This window comes from Oxyura jamaicensis, chromosome 3, assembly GCF_011077185.1.
Source record: "Oxyura jamaicensis isolate SHBP4307 breed ruddy duck chromosome 3, BPBGC_Ojam_1.0, whole genome shotgun sequence".
Taxonomy (NCBI): domain Eukaryota; kingdom Metazoa; phylum Chordata; class Aves; order Anseriformes; family Anatidae; genus Oxyura; species Oxyura jamaicensis.
This window is the reverse complement of record NC_048895.1, coordinates 7,149,130-7,166,821: the sequence shown is the minus strand read 5'-3', so window position 1 is coordinate 7,166,821 and position 17,692 is coordinate 7,149,130. Positions and strand designations below refer to the sequence as shown.

Sequence of the window (17,692 nt, the reverse complement as noted above, 5' to 3'; positions counted from 1 at the left end):
AGCAAACAATCATATACTTATTGCTATTTATTTGACATGTAGCTTGGGTGCCTCCCAAGTCAAGGGGCCAATTCTGCCTTTGGTTGTAACCGAGCAAAATCTGTGGCTTATGGTTTCAAACGCAAGCCTGATTTCCAGAAATGCTCATGTTGGCTAACAACGACCCTTTTCAAATTTTGCCAGCTGGTAACTCCAGGCATATGAGCAGAGTAAACACTTTAACATACCCCTAATGCAAACAGAAGGCAAATTTTTTTCCATACCATCGACTTCACCATACTACGACTATGGTGTCCCATTTAACAATATTTATTTAAAATAGGAAAGCTTAGCATTTCTTTTGCATCTCTGGAAAAGGCATTTCTGTAAACATTTGCCAAGTCAAACTTGCAAGTCAAGATATTTTAACTTGGAGAATGGCTCTGACCAAGTTATTTAAATTCTGTATTAGTTGTCCCGAGAGCAAAACTTCTTTAAGTCCTGGGGAGGAGGAAAAAAAAAAGAAAAAAAAAGGCAATATTAACTGTTTTAAGAAGAATATGTTAACAAAAGTCTGCCTCCTCTTAACCCCACTAGATGAATGTTGATTTGGCATCTGGAAAATCTGCAAGAGAATTAACATTAGCCAATATTGGGGTTGGAAAATTTTAGTCCTTCCAAAATCAGGGGCCAAGAAAAGAAAGAACATGTGCACAAAAAAAGTAAGAGCACTTCAAATATGTCTTTCTCCAGCTTTTTCTTTTGCATGTGAAATGTTATTAGCTACTTAGACTACATGGCTGGTGAATCTGTTCCCAGCTGCGCTGTAAGGACAGATCAGCTGCCTGTGTCTTGGGTTGGCAGCAATGGCAGGGATACGGCATGGTGGGGTGTGGAGGCATTCTCCCTCAAGTCAGAGCAGATTTGCTTTGCAACCAAACCACAATCTTCAAATTCTGATCTGCTTAGACTAAGAAAACAACTAGCCAACCAACCTAGCTACTGCTGGGGCTTGTTCCTGTGACATTAGAGAGCTGAGCTTTGTGGGTTTATTTATTTATTTACTTTATGCCTTTCACAAATATTGACACTTAGGACATGAGTGGTCTTAAAGCTGTTCAGCTCTTTAGGGGTGAGTGTGATATAAATTAAGTAGAAACAAAGAAGTATAATATCTGATTCCCTGTGTGCCTGGTATTTCTCTAACAATCAGAAGGAAGTGACTTACTAGGGCTGAGACTCTAAAGGAAATAAAATATAATTTGATTGTCAAATCCCACTGAAAACTGTTATGTACCACCACCAATTCCTCTCTAAAATAAAAGTTCCTTTTTGGTGTGGTTATCTAAGGTTTAACATGTTTTATTTCATATCCTAAAAGATGGATCTGCAAACTTTTGAGAATGAAATCTTCTTTGAAAATCAACTGCAAAAACTAAAGCAATACAATGCTCTATACCAAACGTACATCTGGAAATATAGCTGCAAGTATTGCAACTGTCTGACGGTGAGTTTGTCCCACTGCTTAAATGGATCCTATGCCTCTGTGGTCACCAATCTACAGGCTCTCTCCCTATTGGTCAATATCCAGAGCAAAGGATTTAAAAGTGAACAAAGCTCAGCAGCTGGAGCATTTTCTGCGGGCCATGTAACTGATGGGAATATTTGTCAGTAAAATGTTGGTGGTCCACTTACTTTCTGCATGATCAAAGTCCTTAAATCTGAGCTTTCTTTTAGTAGTGCCAAGCTATGTTTATTTGCAGTTTTCCTCTGTTTATTCTGGTTGAAAGGGGACGTTCAGCCTGCTTTGGATCAGCTGACCTGTTTCAGCTCTGAGTGACAGGTGTTTAGATAAGGACTGATTTGTTCTCTTTGCAGATGGAAAACGTTGGGTAAAAAGAAAGCGCCGATGACTATGAAAGTTGTGATGACATGAAATTGTATAAGATATCTTCTGAAAAAGACTAATCTGCTAAACTGCACTACCACTTCTCAATAAAATAGTGTGACTGTCCATCTGCAGCGACTATATTTCAGTAACACACGTAATAATCTCTGCATATAAAGTTTAAGGTTCTTTTCATAAACCACGTCATGTCCTGTGTATGATTGACCCTGCCTCCCTTCTCTCTAGTGCTAGAGTTGCTACTCCTAAATCTATCCTTCTCCTACTCATCCTCTCTCATCATCTGCACTGTAGCCTTGCCTAGATCCCTGCTTCTTCAGCCCTTCCCTCCTCTGCAAAATCTCTAGCTCTTCCTATGCTCCTGCTGCCCAGCTCCTTGCCCAACCTCGGAAGACTCGAGTGGCTCCCACTCTGTGCTGTCCATCGGCCCTGTGGCCACCTCCCCAGCAACCTACTTCTGTCTTGAGCAGTTGCCAGGAGGAAGCCCAAGGTGGTGAGCCTGGCTGGTGCCTCTGCTGTCCAGCTCTGGTCATGGTTTTTCCCTCTGGCTGGGTGTAAAATGCACCACTAGTGAACTGAAGCAATCTGACTAGGAAGCTCGTTAATTACATCATATCACTGATAATGATGTTATCTGATGGATTCTCAGAGACACCTCCTTTTGTTCAAATTCCTCCAGGGACTAAGGTCTAAATGAAATACCACTATGTAATTCTTTAAAAGTCAGTCTTGTTATTGTTTTTCCTGTTAAAGTTTGAGCCCACTATATCCAGCACTGATAACTGGAAAGGTGCTGGTATCACTTGGCCTGTATTTAGTTTGAGGTTTTAATTCCAACAGCTAGGTAAGAACTGGGCATGCAGAAATAACTTAATTAGGAATGACACAGTTGTCTTTTGATCTGCTAGTGCATAACACGTAACTCTGGAAAACTCAGCTTTGCAAAACTCCTCACCCGCTACAGCTCCATGAATTTTATCACATCTATGACAACATACACAAGCTGATGATCTATCTTGCTCTCACGGTACATATCCTGCTCCACAGTGATTTTACTAAATCAACATTCAGAACAACACACAGGACCTAACTGAAGTGAGTAATGCCACAGGGTACTAACTGAACGAAAATTACCAGCTTTATAAGATCACTGAGGATGTTATCGTAAACTCCATTCATTTCAGATTTCTTTCAGATACCTAAGTCAATGATCAATATATCATTCTGTCCTCAGAAATGATAAAAAGTACTGATGTTTCTAATCACACGTACCTGTAAATGCCCTCCACGAGGATGATAATTTTTCTCCATGCTCTGCGGCTTCGAGGCTGGCCATATATTATTGCATCTCTTAGTAACTTCTCGAGACTCTGCATATCTTTATTTAAAAATAAGTAAAAGGAGAAAGGAAAATATTAACAAAGATTTTTCAAATTAAAGTTTTGTTTTTCTACCAGTTACTACTTTTTCCTACAGAAAAAGATCACATTAAAGAAAAGGTATTCTGAAGATAAAATTCCTTTGCTGGCAGGCAAGAACCAATAATTGATTTTATTTGCCTGAATGCAATCTTGTGATAAGTCGAGTTAGAAAATGCTTTCAGTTATGCACCCCTTCTGGGAAATTTCTAAAAATTCTTGGAACACATTTTTATTTAAAGACAAAATTTAACCACTTTGCTTAAGTACTGAGACTTTGCTTAAGTACTGAGACTAATTGCAGCAATTCTCTGTACGGGTTGCTGATACTCATCGCAAGGCTTTTGAATACGGAGTATTCGGTTACTTTCCAGCATCACCAAGGGCTCATGAATCACATGCACTGCTTCAGCAAAAGCTTGAATCAGGCTGCATGAAGCACATCAGGATAGCAGCAAGAAAAATCCTGTCCTTCTCAGGAAGAAAAGGCAGTGAAAGACTGATGATGAGAAAGGGAGAGACAAGTGGGTACACGTACACAGCATGGATACGCTAAATAGGTGCCAAAATACTTGCAACTGGCAAGACCTTGATATAGGGAGGCCTGGAGCAACGTTAGAAGTTTACCTGCTTTCTCAAGGTCTGAGTGCAGATAATTTAATAAAATGCTGAAAGGAAAGCCACTGAAGCTTTCAAAAACATATAAGAAAAAAATCACAGAACAAGAGTCAGATCAAAACGTGACTCAGTGCAGAGCTGAAATCGGTGTTCTGGTGTCAGCACGTGGATGAACTCTCTCCAGAATGAATTACAATGGTACTTTTCAGGAATCTGAACTGACATTTCAAAACATTTTCAAAGAACATCTTACAGAGACTCACACTACCCCAAGGAATGCTGGAGATCAGTTCAAAGTTTTGGTTGGGAAAATGAATGGCATTTTTCCTGATATAACCCCACTTTTTCAGCAACACATCTTTAATGTAGTTACTGGTACCTAAAACTGTACAAAGCTAATCTTTAAAATATAGATCTCCTAGCTGAAGCAAATAAACCTTAGTTATATTAAAGTTGACCTACAGCTTGGTTTCCACCTGACTGGAAACAGTTGGTTTGCACAGTACCTGTCCATCACAAATAACCTGTGAGCTGAGAGATGGCCAGGATATGACCTGAACCCTTACACTTTGGTATCTTGATGTTTGCTGAGGTCCTGGTCTCAGTGAAAGGCGTATTTCTCAGAAACATCGATGCCACTCTGCACCTTACAGTGTAATCTCTTGACCTTGCAAGACTTTGCTATAACTTACACAGCACAACACATAGATGACAAGCCCTTATTTCAACTGTGCAATCAATCACCTGCACAACTGGATGGGTTCCCAGTTGGAAATGCTTTTACAAATAACGCAGTGCACACAGCACAGCTTCCACTAGATGGCAATAAAGGAAATAAAAGTTCCTTGGTGCTTTAAAAAGGGAATTTATAACCCCACTGAGCATGTTTCGTGAAAGAGAGCTGCCCACCTTCTCTTCTGGGTAGATAATATTCAGAAATCCTTTTCGGTTCTGAGAATTAAAAGATTCCATAGAATGACAGAAAGTTCATGGGTTACAAAAACGAGGTAAGATATTTAGTCTTGAACTCAAATTTAGGCACCTCATTTTCTCCCCTGAGTGTAAATGTCTTTGTCAACTAAATTCCTCTGGGACTTTTGAAACTCCCCTCTGAATCATGCAGGGTGCTTCAATTCAGTATTCTGTCTACTTGTCAGTCCAGATTTTGTAAAAGTCGGTTTACCAAACCTTTAAGCTGAAATCACAGCTTGAAAATTCAGTTGTTTTCACATAAATCCACCAAAAGGAAGAGGAGAGGGCAGAGAGTTATGGAACGTATATAACTTTTTTTTTGTTTTTTTTTTTTAAAGTTTGAAAAAGTACATGGATGAGAATAAATCCTCTGTCCCAATGAGTGTAGAACGCAGGACTGCAGATGTAGAAGAACCTCTCCAAGGCAGGAGCTTGCCTGACTTTACCCACAGCAGTTCTGCTGAAGTTAAGGACATGCCTGCTTGCAGGATCAGGGCTATCTCACTCTGTTTTTGAGGTCTCGTTCTGAAAAACACATATGGGTGACTTTCTTAAGCCTGTAACAGCCAACACATAATTTGCTTAGGTGCAAATGAATTTTTCTGAACCTTTTACTCTGTGCTTGTAGTATTTCATTTGAAAAAGGGAAATTGAAAGGAGAAGAAAATCTATTGCCTTTAATCTGCTCTCCAGAAGACAGCTTCTGTTATTCAGACAAAGTAAACATGCTTTCTGTGTGCTTGGACTTTCCAAACAGTGGGATAAATTCAGTTTCAGGAAATAGTGCAACCCCAGATGACTTTCTTCTACCAAATTATTTGGCCATTAAATATGGTTAGACGGGGGAGGGAGATGGTGCACAAGTCCATCTTGAATAACCAGTTATGGGAAAAATAACTGTCCTTCCTCATTTGACCATCAGTAGCCCAGGCTTTTCAGTGGTAGAGGCTAATGACCGTTCACCAGGCCCAGGAGGTGGTGGTAGGAATTTCACTTGGTTAATTATTCAAAGCACAACCAAACTTATCCTTGCCTCAGTTTCCACCTTATCCCTTTGAAATATTGTTTGGATTTAGAGGATAAGGTTTCCTAAGCAGGGACTGTAGATCACTGCAGTTTTTAGAATTTAACAGGGACTTGCACAACCCTTGTTTGGGATCCTTCAGAGTTACTTCAGCAGAAATAACACCACAAACTGCCAGTGGGTCAAGGCGAGCCTGGACCTGGGCGGGCTGTGTGTCATGCTGCCTCCAGTGCAGGTGGGACTCCAGGCTCCTGCAGGGGCCCTTGTCTTCTCCCAGGCACGATGTGCCTCCTCCTCACAGGCAGGCACGGCGTCTCCACCCCTCAGCCCCACATTACAATGCTGGGGACATCATCACCATTCCTCTGCGTGGGCTGAAAACCTCCTGCGTGATGTCAGCCGAATCCTTTTTAATTAGAATGAAAAGGCTCCCACTACCCTTATCTCATTCTCCTTTCCTTCCTATTGCATTTGCCACTCTCGTTGTCAGTTTCTCACAATTTGCACTCTTGTGCAATTTCTTTATGCAGAGGCTATGGATACCCACCCCTTCCCAGTCTCCCACACAACCAGCTCCCCACTGCTGCAGCTTCTGCCTCTCTTCTCGTGCTCTCCGCCCACTGATACCTTCCCTGGTCACTGTCCTCTCACTGGTGACCCAAGTGCCTACCTCTGATGCTGTCCCTCATTCCAAATCCCTAGAGCAAAGGGAAACCACTGCAATGCTTTCACTGATCTAAACGTCACCTGTGGGACTGTAAAAGTGAAATTTTCAATTTCTATTCTAGTGAAAACTGGACTTTGAAAAGTGTCTGATTGCTAGCACAGCTCTGAACAGAAAGAGTGTCCTTGGAGTCATTTGCCTGAAATCACAGCTTGGATTGTTTTTGTTTGGAAGGGTTGGGGGTGGTATAGGGAAGTACTGCAGCCACAACAACAGTCTTAGACTCCCCTCCTTAACCCCAAGAAATACACAGCTGGGTGTAAGCGAATAGCACTCGCTCCAGAAAAATTACTGCTCACACGTGGCAAATCAGACATGCCTTTCTCAAGTTAGAGAGGGCAAATGCAGACACAGCACTCTAGGAGCAGGATATACCAGTCTTCTCTCTGTGGCAGCGTCTGTATGTGTCACAGGGAAATACATGTCAAACTGGATTAGGCTGTGGTCAATCTATCTAGCGCAATAATCTTGTCTCTGATAGTGGCCAGAGGCTTTAAACAGGACAAAACCTTAGTGGGTAATGTGCCTTTCATCCTGCTCTGTAATAGCTAAATCAGAGCCCTCCCTTCTGAAATTCAAGGGCCAATTACACCTCCAAAAAAAAAAAAAAGGACCCATCTCATATGAAGCCACTGCAAACTTTTTTTTAGTAATACAGATTTTTGACTAATTTTTACCTAGTAATTTATCCCCGTTGTTCTCCTCTACTTTATTTGTTTACTTGCTTAAAGGCATGTACCTGTGTTTTCCACTCCCCCTTCCTTTTTTTTAAAAAAAAATTTTTTTTTTTTTTAGAGAATATATTAAAAAATATATATATATTATTTTTAGAGAATATATTTGCACTGGAACATGAGGGCCTTCTGCTACCCTTTCAGTGTTAACTACAACTCCAGACAGCTGTGCTTTCTTTATAAGGCAACCTTGTGGCACACACACCCAAACTCCAAAGCTTTAGTTTCACTGAGTGGACCAAGAAATGCCAGATCTGGAATAACAAATTCACCTGTTGTCCTAGCAGGAACCATTTTGTATGGAAACCTGAACAGCTCATGCCTGCATGATGCACACCTGTCATCAAACACCTGAGCCGTGAGAACCCCCAAAAACCCTCGCTATTTTCACAACACTCCTGCAAGGTCCATGAGGAGGAGGTAGGAATGTACCACCGTGATCCTTGCTTTTCAGATGTGGATTCAAGCGCCAGATTTGAGGTCAGATTTTCATCCACCCGGGGTGCTCAGTTGCGCCTCACAATCGCCTGCCTTCCTCATAGTATCACTTACTCTGATTGCACGTTGAAGTGCCTTTGCAATGAAGAGAACTGGAATTTTCTTTTCCCCCGTGGCCTGATTTCTGTGAGTAGTCACGACATTCTCACAGGTTGCTCAAGCAATTGCAAATCTAACCCTGAAAATGTGACTGCAATTTAGCTGCTTGATGCTATAAGGCAAAAATGCAGTAGAACTAGAAAGAACAAACAAATCCTAAGTCTCGTACAGCATGTCCTCATACAAGCTAATATGAACAGAATTCACCTGGATGTAGTTAGTCAGGAACACCCTCATCTGTTCACTGAATGAACAAAGATATGCTCTCACCTGACGCTGGTATAAGGCCCAGAATTGCTGGGACAGAAAACCCTTGATAAAAATCACAAGCTGATTAATGGTTAGCTGCTTGGTTTTGCTTTTCAAGTTTTATTGGAAAGGTTAAAAGATTTTGGCAAATATTTATCCAAGAAAAAGGTCAGAGGTTCTGAAAAAGTGCTTTAAAACATACAACATTAATAAAAGATGGTCTTAGAAAAACAAAAACAACAGGTGGTAAGTCAGTCTTTTCCCAGGGCCAGAAAACAAAAGCACCCACGAGTATAACCCCCACATAGCTGAAGGGACATCCATGTGGGTCACTTGGGGAGGGTGGGAGAGGCTCTCCAGAGCACAGGTCTGGTAGGGATAATGTCCTGCTGGCACACACCTAACCAAGGCCAGGCCACTACTGTTGCAGAGGTGGGGAGATGTCTTTGTCTCCTGCCCTCCTCCCACTGCACTCTGGTCTTTGGGCCATACTGCTTGCACAGTTTCACTTTAAGGATGGAAATGCAGCTCTTTTCTAGCTTCCTAAACAAATCACTGCCCAGGAAACAAGGCCTGATACAAACCTTCCTAGTCAATCTGTCTGGAAATGCAACCTATAACTCCTATCTACTAACCCAATCAGTTCCATCTTAAATCTAGTCAGATTTAAAGCTCCTGCTACTGGGTTAAAAAAAATGTTCTAAAAGTATTATTTCTACAGAAGAATGTTGGGAATAAATAGAAAGGAAAAGAAAATGGATAACAGAGTGTTTATTTTTAAGCAACAAATATCCTAGTGATGTGGCAGGTGACCCCAAGATTGCCTCTGTACCTCAGCTCATTCCACTGGCAGCACAACATAAGTGATATTCAGTGAGACTGGAAAAAGGCTGGGTGATGTAGAGCAGAAATTTTAGAAGGGCCTTCTTACTGCCCAAATGCCATAGAGATGGTGGAGGGGAGGTTTCAGCCTTTGCCATGACTACCTTCAGGAAACAGGAATGCTGTGAGTCACTAAGTGGCCTCACACGGCTGCGGGACTCTTCCTGAGCGTTGTGCTACTGTGCTGTCCCCACCTACAGGGAAAGATCCTGGTGCAAATCAGGCCCAACTGCATGGACATGTAACCCAAGGATCACAGTTGTGATCCAATTTAATAAATAATAGTAATTAAAAAAGAACTGCTGACCCCGCTCCTCAGAACAGGGGCTCCAGGGAGCAGAGCTTTGCTGTTAACATCCACAAAACCTCACAGATCCCTGGAGCAGAAATCCCTTAAAGGCCAAATACCTTGTGGCACACTGGTGTGACCCTGGTGGGGCAAAGACTAGAAATACTGCTAGTGAGAGCCCATAGGAAGGGGATGTTCAGTACTTCTCAGTTATAGGACTGGAGTATTCTCCTAAATTTCTCTCTCCTGGATGACCTGTAGGCATATATGACTGTGCAGTTCTCTCAACCCAAGCCAGTAAATTCCTATCTGTTTACAAGGAAGGGATTGTTCACCTGCAGTCAGGATGCAGGGCACATTCCTAAGCCCAAATAAAAATAGATTTACACATTCACATTTCGTTTTTGCTCTATTGTTCACCTTAAGGTTTGAAAGCTTTCTCACCTACAAAATAGCCTTTGAAAGATGAATGTGCGGCAATAATAGATTTAAAATAGCAGTTTTTGCTCTATTTTCTGTGAAATATTTTTTTATAATAGAACATGATTTCCTATAATATCTTTAAAACTAATTTTACTATTATAAGGGGAAAGAAGGAGGGGAGAGATTTACAGTGTTAGGCTTGTTAGAAAGGGAGGCTACCAGCACACACCCGTTCATGTTTTTGCACAATAGTCAGGAAGCAGCTGGCTCAGAAAATATACCTTTGCTTTGCTAAATCGTTACATAATTATTCCTCCTTGTTTTGATAACCTTTTATAATAACTGCAACAAACATTCACACCTCACCTTTCTCCCATTGTCTCTTCTATACATATGCAACTAAGGAAGTCAGAGCCAAAGTAAATATGTTCGAGGCAGCCTTATCAAAGGTACTACACAGCATTTCAAAAGAGGCTGATATAAGCAACAAGGAGCGTGGAAAGAGCCTGCTCACTCAAGCTGCATTCTAATAGCAAAAAGGTAACTTCAAAATCTGCTGCCTGATTTAAATTTTTCCTTTTTTTTTTTTTTTTGGCCTACTCTCTTCCACAGAAAGCATGTCTCAGGCTCCAGCGGTGGTACTACCTGGCATCCTGTCTGTTGTCTGTAGCGTAGGGCAATACTGGGTCAAGTGGCATGTGGGTGGGACCTGGCACAGCTCCAAAGGAGATGAGCCAACTCATGCCAGCGGACAACTTGGCTCCGTACTTACAAGCCAGAAAGAAAAGCACATTAAGCCCTAATCCTATTTGGGATAGGATTCAGATTTACTCTTTTCTTCTGCGCCTTGCTGGAAAATTGTTCCAACCACTCAACAAAGGGCCCTAGCCAAGCCTTTGACACAGTAACATCCTGCAGTTAATGTTAGGAGCCAAGCTCTTTAAAGGATCATTGATTTCTTTATGTGAAAAGGCACACATCAAACCCCTCTCCATGGAAAGGAGGAGGTGGAGGGTATTGACCTTTTCTATGAGAATGCAGAGGAGGATTTTAAAAAGAAAAAACGCATGACTACCTGATGCTGAAATTAATGCTTATTGAAGTTCTTCAGGTGATAACTCAAGGTACAAAGTTTTCTGTTCATCCACAGGGCCAATTCAGCATAAGGAACCTTATTTTCTCATCAACTAGTATGACACGGATAATGGCTTAATTCCTGTTTGTAAGCATGACAATGACAGTACTAACATAGTTGGACATTTTGGGCGTGTGTTTGCACACCAGTATATATCCTGTATATCTGTGAGTGAGAATAAACATCTTGGGAGCACAAGCAACACAACTCTGATCTAACAAAACAAACAAGTACCTATTTAACTGAAAAGAACCCTCCCAACATAAGACGGTAGTTTAGGCTATGTATCCCCCTAAATTGATTTGCTCTACTGACTTTTATTCTACTACTCTGACACATCCATAGAGAACAATACTGTCTGCTTCATTTTGTGTGAAACTGTGCACTCTACACAAAGGCAATCCTGCCAGGTTATCTTTCCACTGTTCTCTTCCCCCAACACACATCCTATTTTCCCCAAAACAAAAGGGTCATAGATGTATTTCTGCATACAATTTTAAAAGCTACAAAACAATGTTTTTCTTTGCTGATGATAGCAGGTGACAATTGTACCTGAAATGGATAGTATGACTTGACTTGTTCTTACAAATGTGGTCAAGGATATATGAAGGATGTTCTGCTTCTCTTCCACAAAGTGCCAGAGGGATCCCACATACCATCTGGCCCAGTATTTGTTCGCTGATGGTGGCAACCAGAAATCCATGTAGCCTGGGTGCTTTTTATGGTCATTTCCCCTCATTCTCCTCCATTAATCTCGACTCACATTTTAGTGATGTTAAAAGACACATCCCTGATGATATATATATATTTTTTAATATCCATGTATGAATCTTTGGTTGCGATTTTTTCTAATTCCTTTTGAAGCTCCTGTCCATTTCCACAATCTTCTGTAGCAGTAACTTTTGTAAGTTTACTAGCTACTATTTAAAGAAGTACATTTTAAATCCTTTCAAAATTACCTTCAACCACATTCATTAGGTGCTCCCAGGTTTTCTTGGTTTTGGACAAGGATGATTTCTTGATGCATAACTCATGGGTATGATTAAATAAATAAATAAATGAAAGTAAGAAATTTTCTAACTGTGGAAACATGGAGACGTTCACAGTGGGCTGACAGAAAAAGCCTGAATGTGTGAAGCTTCTTCTCACAAAGTGCTCTCTAAAGTGCCACTTAGGATAAGACTTTAGGGCTACAAAATTGTGATGAAAAAAGATGCCACTCAAATTTCAAATGGTATTTGCAGAACTCTTCAGTTTCATTTTGAAAAATAAGTTAAGGTGTTAACTCAGAAATAGCATAAAAGACTGACTTTGGCAGATCAGATCTCTAATCTAGAAAACAATGAGCTTTCCCAAAGCAACATTGACCAGGCTTCCACTGATGTTTGGTGAGACCCTCAAAGGCACTGTCTAAATTTTCCAGTGCTGGTTTGATGCTTTTTGGACCAGTAACTATTATTTCTAGGGTCACACATTATTTACAAAAGAACATCAGCTTTCCTTTGGCATTAGCTCAAGTAAAGGCTGGTTGGTAACAGCTTCCTGGGAGAGGAGTGAAATATTGAGGGATGGATAAAGACTGAATTCCCCAAAGTGAAGTCTTCACTGCTTGCCTAGCAGCTGAGAGAAATACACTCCTTAAACTGAAATATTCTTTGAAATTCTGTGGGAAGCAGCACAAGCCAGCTGTGCTGCATGCGACACTAGATGGATGGAGAAGCTGAGAATATTTGGGTTTGTGTAGTGATAGATCATCCCACAAAGTGTAATGCAAACCTAAGTTTGAATGGGATAAGGTACCAAACAAACTAAGGAAGAGTTGAGAGAAGACCGGTAGAGCAACCATGCCTAGCATATCTAAATTCGTGGAAATGGAACAAGTTGGGGCTTGCTATAGGCTAATACATGAATAATTACTTTTGTAAAAACATTCTGATACACATGATCATTAATTCTTATATGATCTTCAGGAATTGCTTCTTGCCCAAATTATGAATAGATATTAATTATAACAACATCTTGTATTATAATTACAGTGTGCTTTTCATTCCAAGGGATCCTTAGGCCTTTTACAGTACATGTATAATTCACTTTTGCTCACCTCAGGGCTGAACATAACACAATAAAGAGAAGCGACCATATTAGTTATTAATAAAGGTGATCAGACCTCTTTTCTCATTCCTCACCACTTCTCTAGCTTCTTAACCTCTGTTGCAATCACTGCCCGGTGGCAGCAGTAGGGATGTGAAGGGGAATTGCAATGGAGATTAAGGGAAAAGAACAAGCTCTTGTCATCAAAGCCAGTCACAATGTCTCTGACTGTGACCACAGCAGTATTAACTAAATAAAAGTTAAAAAGCTTGAGTATTTTTGAAGATAATTATGTGATTGCAAAGTTAATGGGTTGCATTAGTGTGATTTCTATACTAAAATTATACTTCAAAGAATATTTGGATGATGCTCTTAATGTAACCATCTATATCTTTGGTATAATCCCCCCCCTCCAGAAATTCAGGGTAGCTGTTTCAAAGGAATGTTACACTAATGTAACTCTGGTTGCACCAAACCTGCTAGAAACAGAGTCAGGAAACACAGAGTACATTTCTGTAAGTTTGTTCATACTATTTTGCTGTAGTGACAATAACAATAAAACCTTTATGGCAACACACAGTCACTCAGCATGTCAAAAAGACAAGGAGCTTAAGACTCCAGATTTCAAAAATTAAGATCCAACCTGATATCCCAGATCATGCACAATGGCAATTATTATCTTACACTGTTATTTTCTCCCCCATCAAAAATCATTTAATCTTGAACAGTTATTTTTTGTGCCTGGATAAAAGCATTATCTGGGAACAGAAAGCAGAGCATGCATTGAAAGAAAGCACTCTTGCCTTTGAGGTGTGAACATCTGTCTCTAAACATTTCCAACTTCAATACTCACTATTATGCTTGAAGATTCTAATAGTAGCACCTGAAAGCCTTGCACCAAGAACGAGGGAAGTGTGGTTCAACTCATCACTTAAAATGAGGCAGCCCTGTGGAGAAGGAGTACAATCAGCATCTGCATGAACTGGGAGGCTGTTGACAAGTGTGTGTGTTTCAGCATACATTTATGTCTATAATATAGCATTGCACCAATTAAACTGTATGCATTAGATGTGAATAGGAATTTCTGCCACTTTTATTAGTGAGCAAAGACCCACTGCAAAGGCAGGCAGGAAGAAAAAAAAAAGTTGGATTCTCAGGAATTCCCAGGAGGTGCAAAGGGGACAAATATTTCCTGTAACTAGAAAGTGGTGAATAACCCTAACAGAGGTCAAACCCTAACAGAGGTCAACTGCTTTATAGGCAAATCAAGCAATGTTGGTTCCTCTATCATCTGTCTAAAGTCTATGTTGTGTTTCAAGAAAAATAAAGTCAACCACCCCAAGTCGCCGCATGACACTAAGGTAAGGAGGAGTGATACTGAGGCTGGACTGACATCAACACTGAGCTGCAGAAATAAGATCAGGTTGGATTGCTGCTGCATAAATTCCACTTCCATTAAGACAGAAGTGGAGCCTAGGCACCAAGCAGAATCTCTCCCTCTGGTAAATGAATATACAGTTCACCTGAAGTATATTTTTCATTAATTAACTCAGATGAAAACTTGTTTTCTTTTTGGAATATAAGAAATGCAGGAAAAGTAACTTTGTATATTATATCAACAAGAGCCAGCATTTACAGCTGAAATTCAAGCTGGAACTCTAATTTAGTTCTCCTTTCTATTGTACATCTTGTATTGTTTTGTTTCATTACCCAGTCAAAGGACAATACAACATTAGGCAAATACTTATTTTGGAAACACAGATTATGCCTTGGATGAGACATGTACACAGATCTGCCTAAATACTGGTATACAGCACCAACAGTAAGAGTTAGGTATGTGCACCTTGACAAGAAAATAATAGCTGCTAGGCTAATTATAGGGGAAATTTAAGAATAAATCTCCCAAACATATGGCAATTACATAATACTTGCAACACATAACACTTCATAATGATATATATTAATATATACTGAATATAGTTACATTCTACATAACACATATAGCAATATCTTTATGCCACTTGTATCTAAATATCCCACCTCCAAAAAAGTCCTGAGTTTCCACATGAGGCCAGCTAAGTGAGGGAAAATCATTTCAGAGCTAGGTGATGGGAAGTTATCTTATGCTGTTATATATGTCTACAATATCATAAATTTACCTCTATTAGTTCTTATCTGTTTCCTACAAAATTACTGGACAACTCTTCCAGCAACATTGCAGACTGAAGTTCAAGTCCTGGGCAGCTGAAACATCCCCCCCGCCCAATCTTTGTATATATGTATTTTAGAAGTCTATTGTGAAAGATGGATTCTTCTTCAATAACGAGTGAAAAAGTGACTTCACCTCTTGTCTGGTGCTTTAGAAGAAATCTTGATCATACACCACACAGTGAGTTCATTCCATCTCCACCAAGAGGGAAATACTGTTTCACGTTTGCCTGAACCGAAGAGGTGATACCAACTTTCCCAGCTAATGGCACAGTATATCAGCTTGTTATGTCAGGAGTTGTGAGGGATGGGAGGATGAATTTTCATGCCTTTGTGTTAGGTACTCCAAATTAAAGATGAGGTTCCTTCAACATCAAATAAGAACCCAACTTTTATCACGTTGCCTCAACTTTGGACTTGCATTCACAGCCAGCTTTCTTTGCAGGGGCTGGCCAGAGATCCATTCATCAGGAATGCTGAACACTGTTCTGTCTTTTCTGAAAGGTTTGTAAACAATTATCCTAATCACCATCTTTCACCATAGGCATCTGGACAATTATTCCTGCTCAATTTCTGTGCAAGTAGGTTAAAAAAAAAAAAAAAAATAGTCCCAAAGAGTTCATCCAACAACACCTAAGACATGGGAGGCAACATGCTCACTTTTTAGGAAGAGGTAACTTGGCTAAGAGAACCTGGAAAACCATAGACCGGATCCCCAGCCAGATGCTAGATGTGTGTGATAGGAACACCCAGAGCTAGAAAATATGACAAAGAAGCATATTTCAAGTCACAAGGTCATCAGTATTAAGACGCAGGGGTTCCCAGTATCATGCTCTTTTTTTCCTTCAGTCAAGCCTTTCCACTCAACACTTGCCCAGAATACTGCTGTTAAAACAATTAATAAACAACAGTTCCATGTGTTCCTTCAGGAAGTACTCACCTTCCCAACAAGGGCCGGAATATTCATTGAATTTGTTGCAAATCCCATGCCAAACACCATAGCATCATCTACACCAAGGAACTTGGCCACAAGCTTCTCTAGTTCTACATGCTTGTCTAAGGTACCTGCAGAAATATACAAAGAATCTTAAATCTCATTAGACTGAAAGTTTTTAATTCTAAGGACATAAAACATACAAAAAAACAGTCGAGAAGACTGTCATTAACCTTTTCTTTTTTTTAGTTTTAATTAAGTTTTTCCATTTGTATCTGGTGCATGTGGAATAAAACAAAAAACAAGGATGCAAACAAGCTATTACTAACGCTAAAAATATTGTTGCTGTTAAGGTAGGAAAGCAGTTGCTTTGGAGAAAAAAAAAGCTTCCATTTCTCATAGCAACAACTCTTGATGTTGTTTATCCTGAAGAGTCATTTTCCGCTTCTTCTCCCTACTCCTCCCTCAGTGAGGAAAAAGCCCTCCTCCTTTTTACAGGAAGCATAGGACAAACAACTTGAATATGCTTGATTTTTTTTTTTTTTTTAGATGAGAAAGCAGAAAATTACTGCAATTAAATTCTTCCATTTTTTTCTTGTGTGCCTGTATGTATGTATATAAAATTTTTAATTATGATGTTATATGGATAGAGAAATGAAAGTTTTCTCCATCCTTTTGTACTTTGGAAGGTAGAAGCCATGCCACTCTTCACAAGTGATAGCTGTTCTTCTTTCTTCCCTCTCATCAGTCAAACAAATGCCAAGGCAACAACTGGAGAGCCTTCTTTATTGCATGTTCCTTATCTAATATTACTGCCTGGAGGCTCCAAATCAAAAATGCTCCAACCATCCAACAAAAGCAGTATATTTCCGCACCAACTCACAAAGGAGGACAACAAAATACAAAGGGGAACAAACAGGGGAGCAGTGTTAAAGAGATTCAGATAACAACTAACTTTGAACAGTAATGAATCATCTCAGCTTGCCAACTCTCTAGTCTTTGGCTGGCTGTGCATTGCAGGTAGCAAGGCAAGAGGAATTCTTACAGGGTGATACACGGGAAAGAAAAGAGTGGCCTGTGGATTCTGACAGCATTTCTCCTATGAATAAACAGGGAAGAGAAGAAAATATTGAGGAAGTGAACATCTCACCTCACTTGAGATGCACAAATCAATGTCACAATAATATAGGTAAAATGAATTACAATTAATAAGAATAAGAAATCTGTGTTTACTGTGATGGCCAAAGGGCAGAAGAATGGAGGAAAGCAGAAGCTTGGCTGAGTGCCTTGACAAGAATGTCAAGTCAGGAAGATGATCTTACCTTTATCATGGAGGGAAGCTCAGTAAAAACAACAAAAACAAAATGGCAGCAGCAGTACTAACTCAGCCGTTGCAGCAAAGTAGTGGTTTTGTTAATTTTTCCTCATTAAATATAGAGAACCTCCAGTAAACATGAGCTGACTGTGCATGAAGCTCCTCAAGGATGGCTACTTTTTGTATTTGTAGAT

At 40.1% G+C, this 17,692-nt stretch overlaps 1 protein-coding gene across 17 annotated transcripts in view; it reads right to left on the bottom strand.

The window, feature by feature from the left end:
* SPTLC3 (serine palmitoyltransferase long chain base subunit 3) overlaps positions 1-17,692 on the bottom strand; it is a 115,319-nt gene that overhangs the window by 26,314 nt on the left and 71,313 nt on the right. For all 17 annotated transcript variants that reach the window (XM_035322741.1, XM_035322743.1, XM_035322739.1 and 14 more), the window contains 3 exons: positions 16,190-16,314; positions 13,895-13,988; positions 3,158-3,263 (listed from right to left, as the gene is read on the bottom strand). In XM_035322741.1, coding sequence (XP_035178632.1) covers positions 3,158-3,263; positions 13,895-13,988; positions 16,190-16,314 — 325 coding nt within the window. The remainder of the gene's footprint in view (positions 1-3,157; positions 3,264-13,894; positions 13,989-16,189; positions 16,315-17,692) is intronic.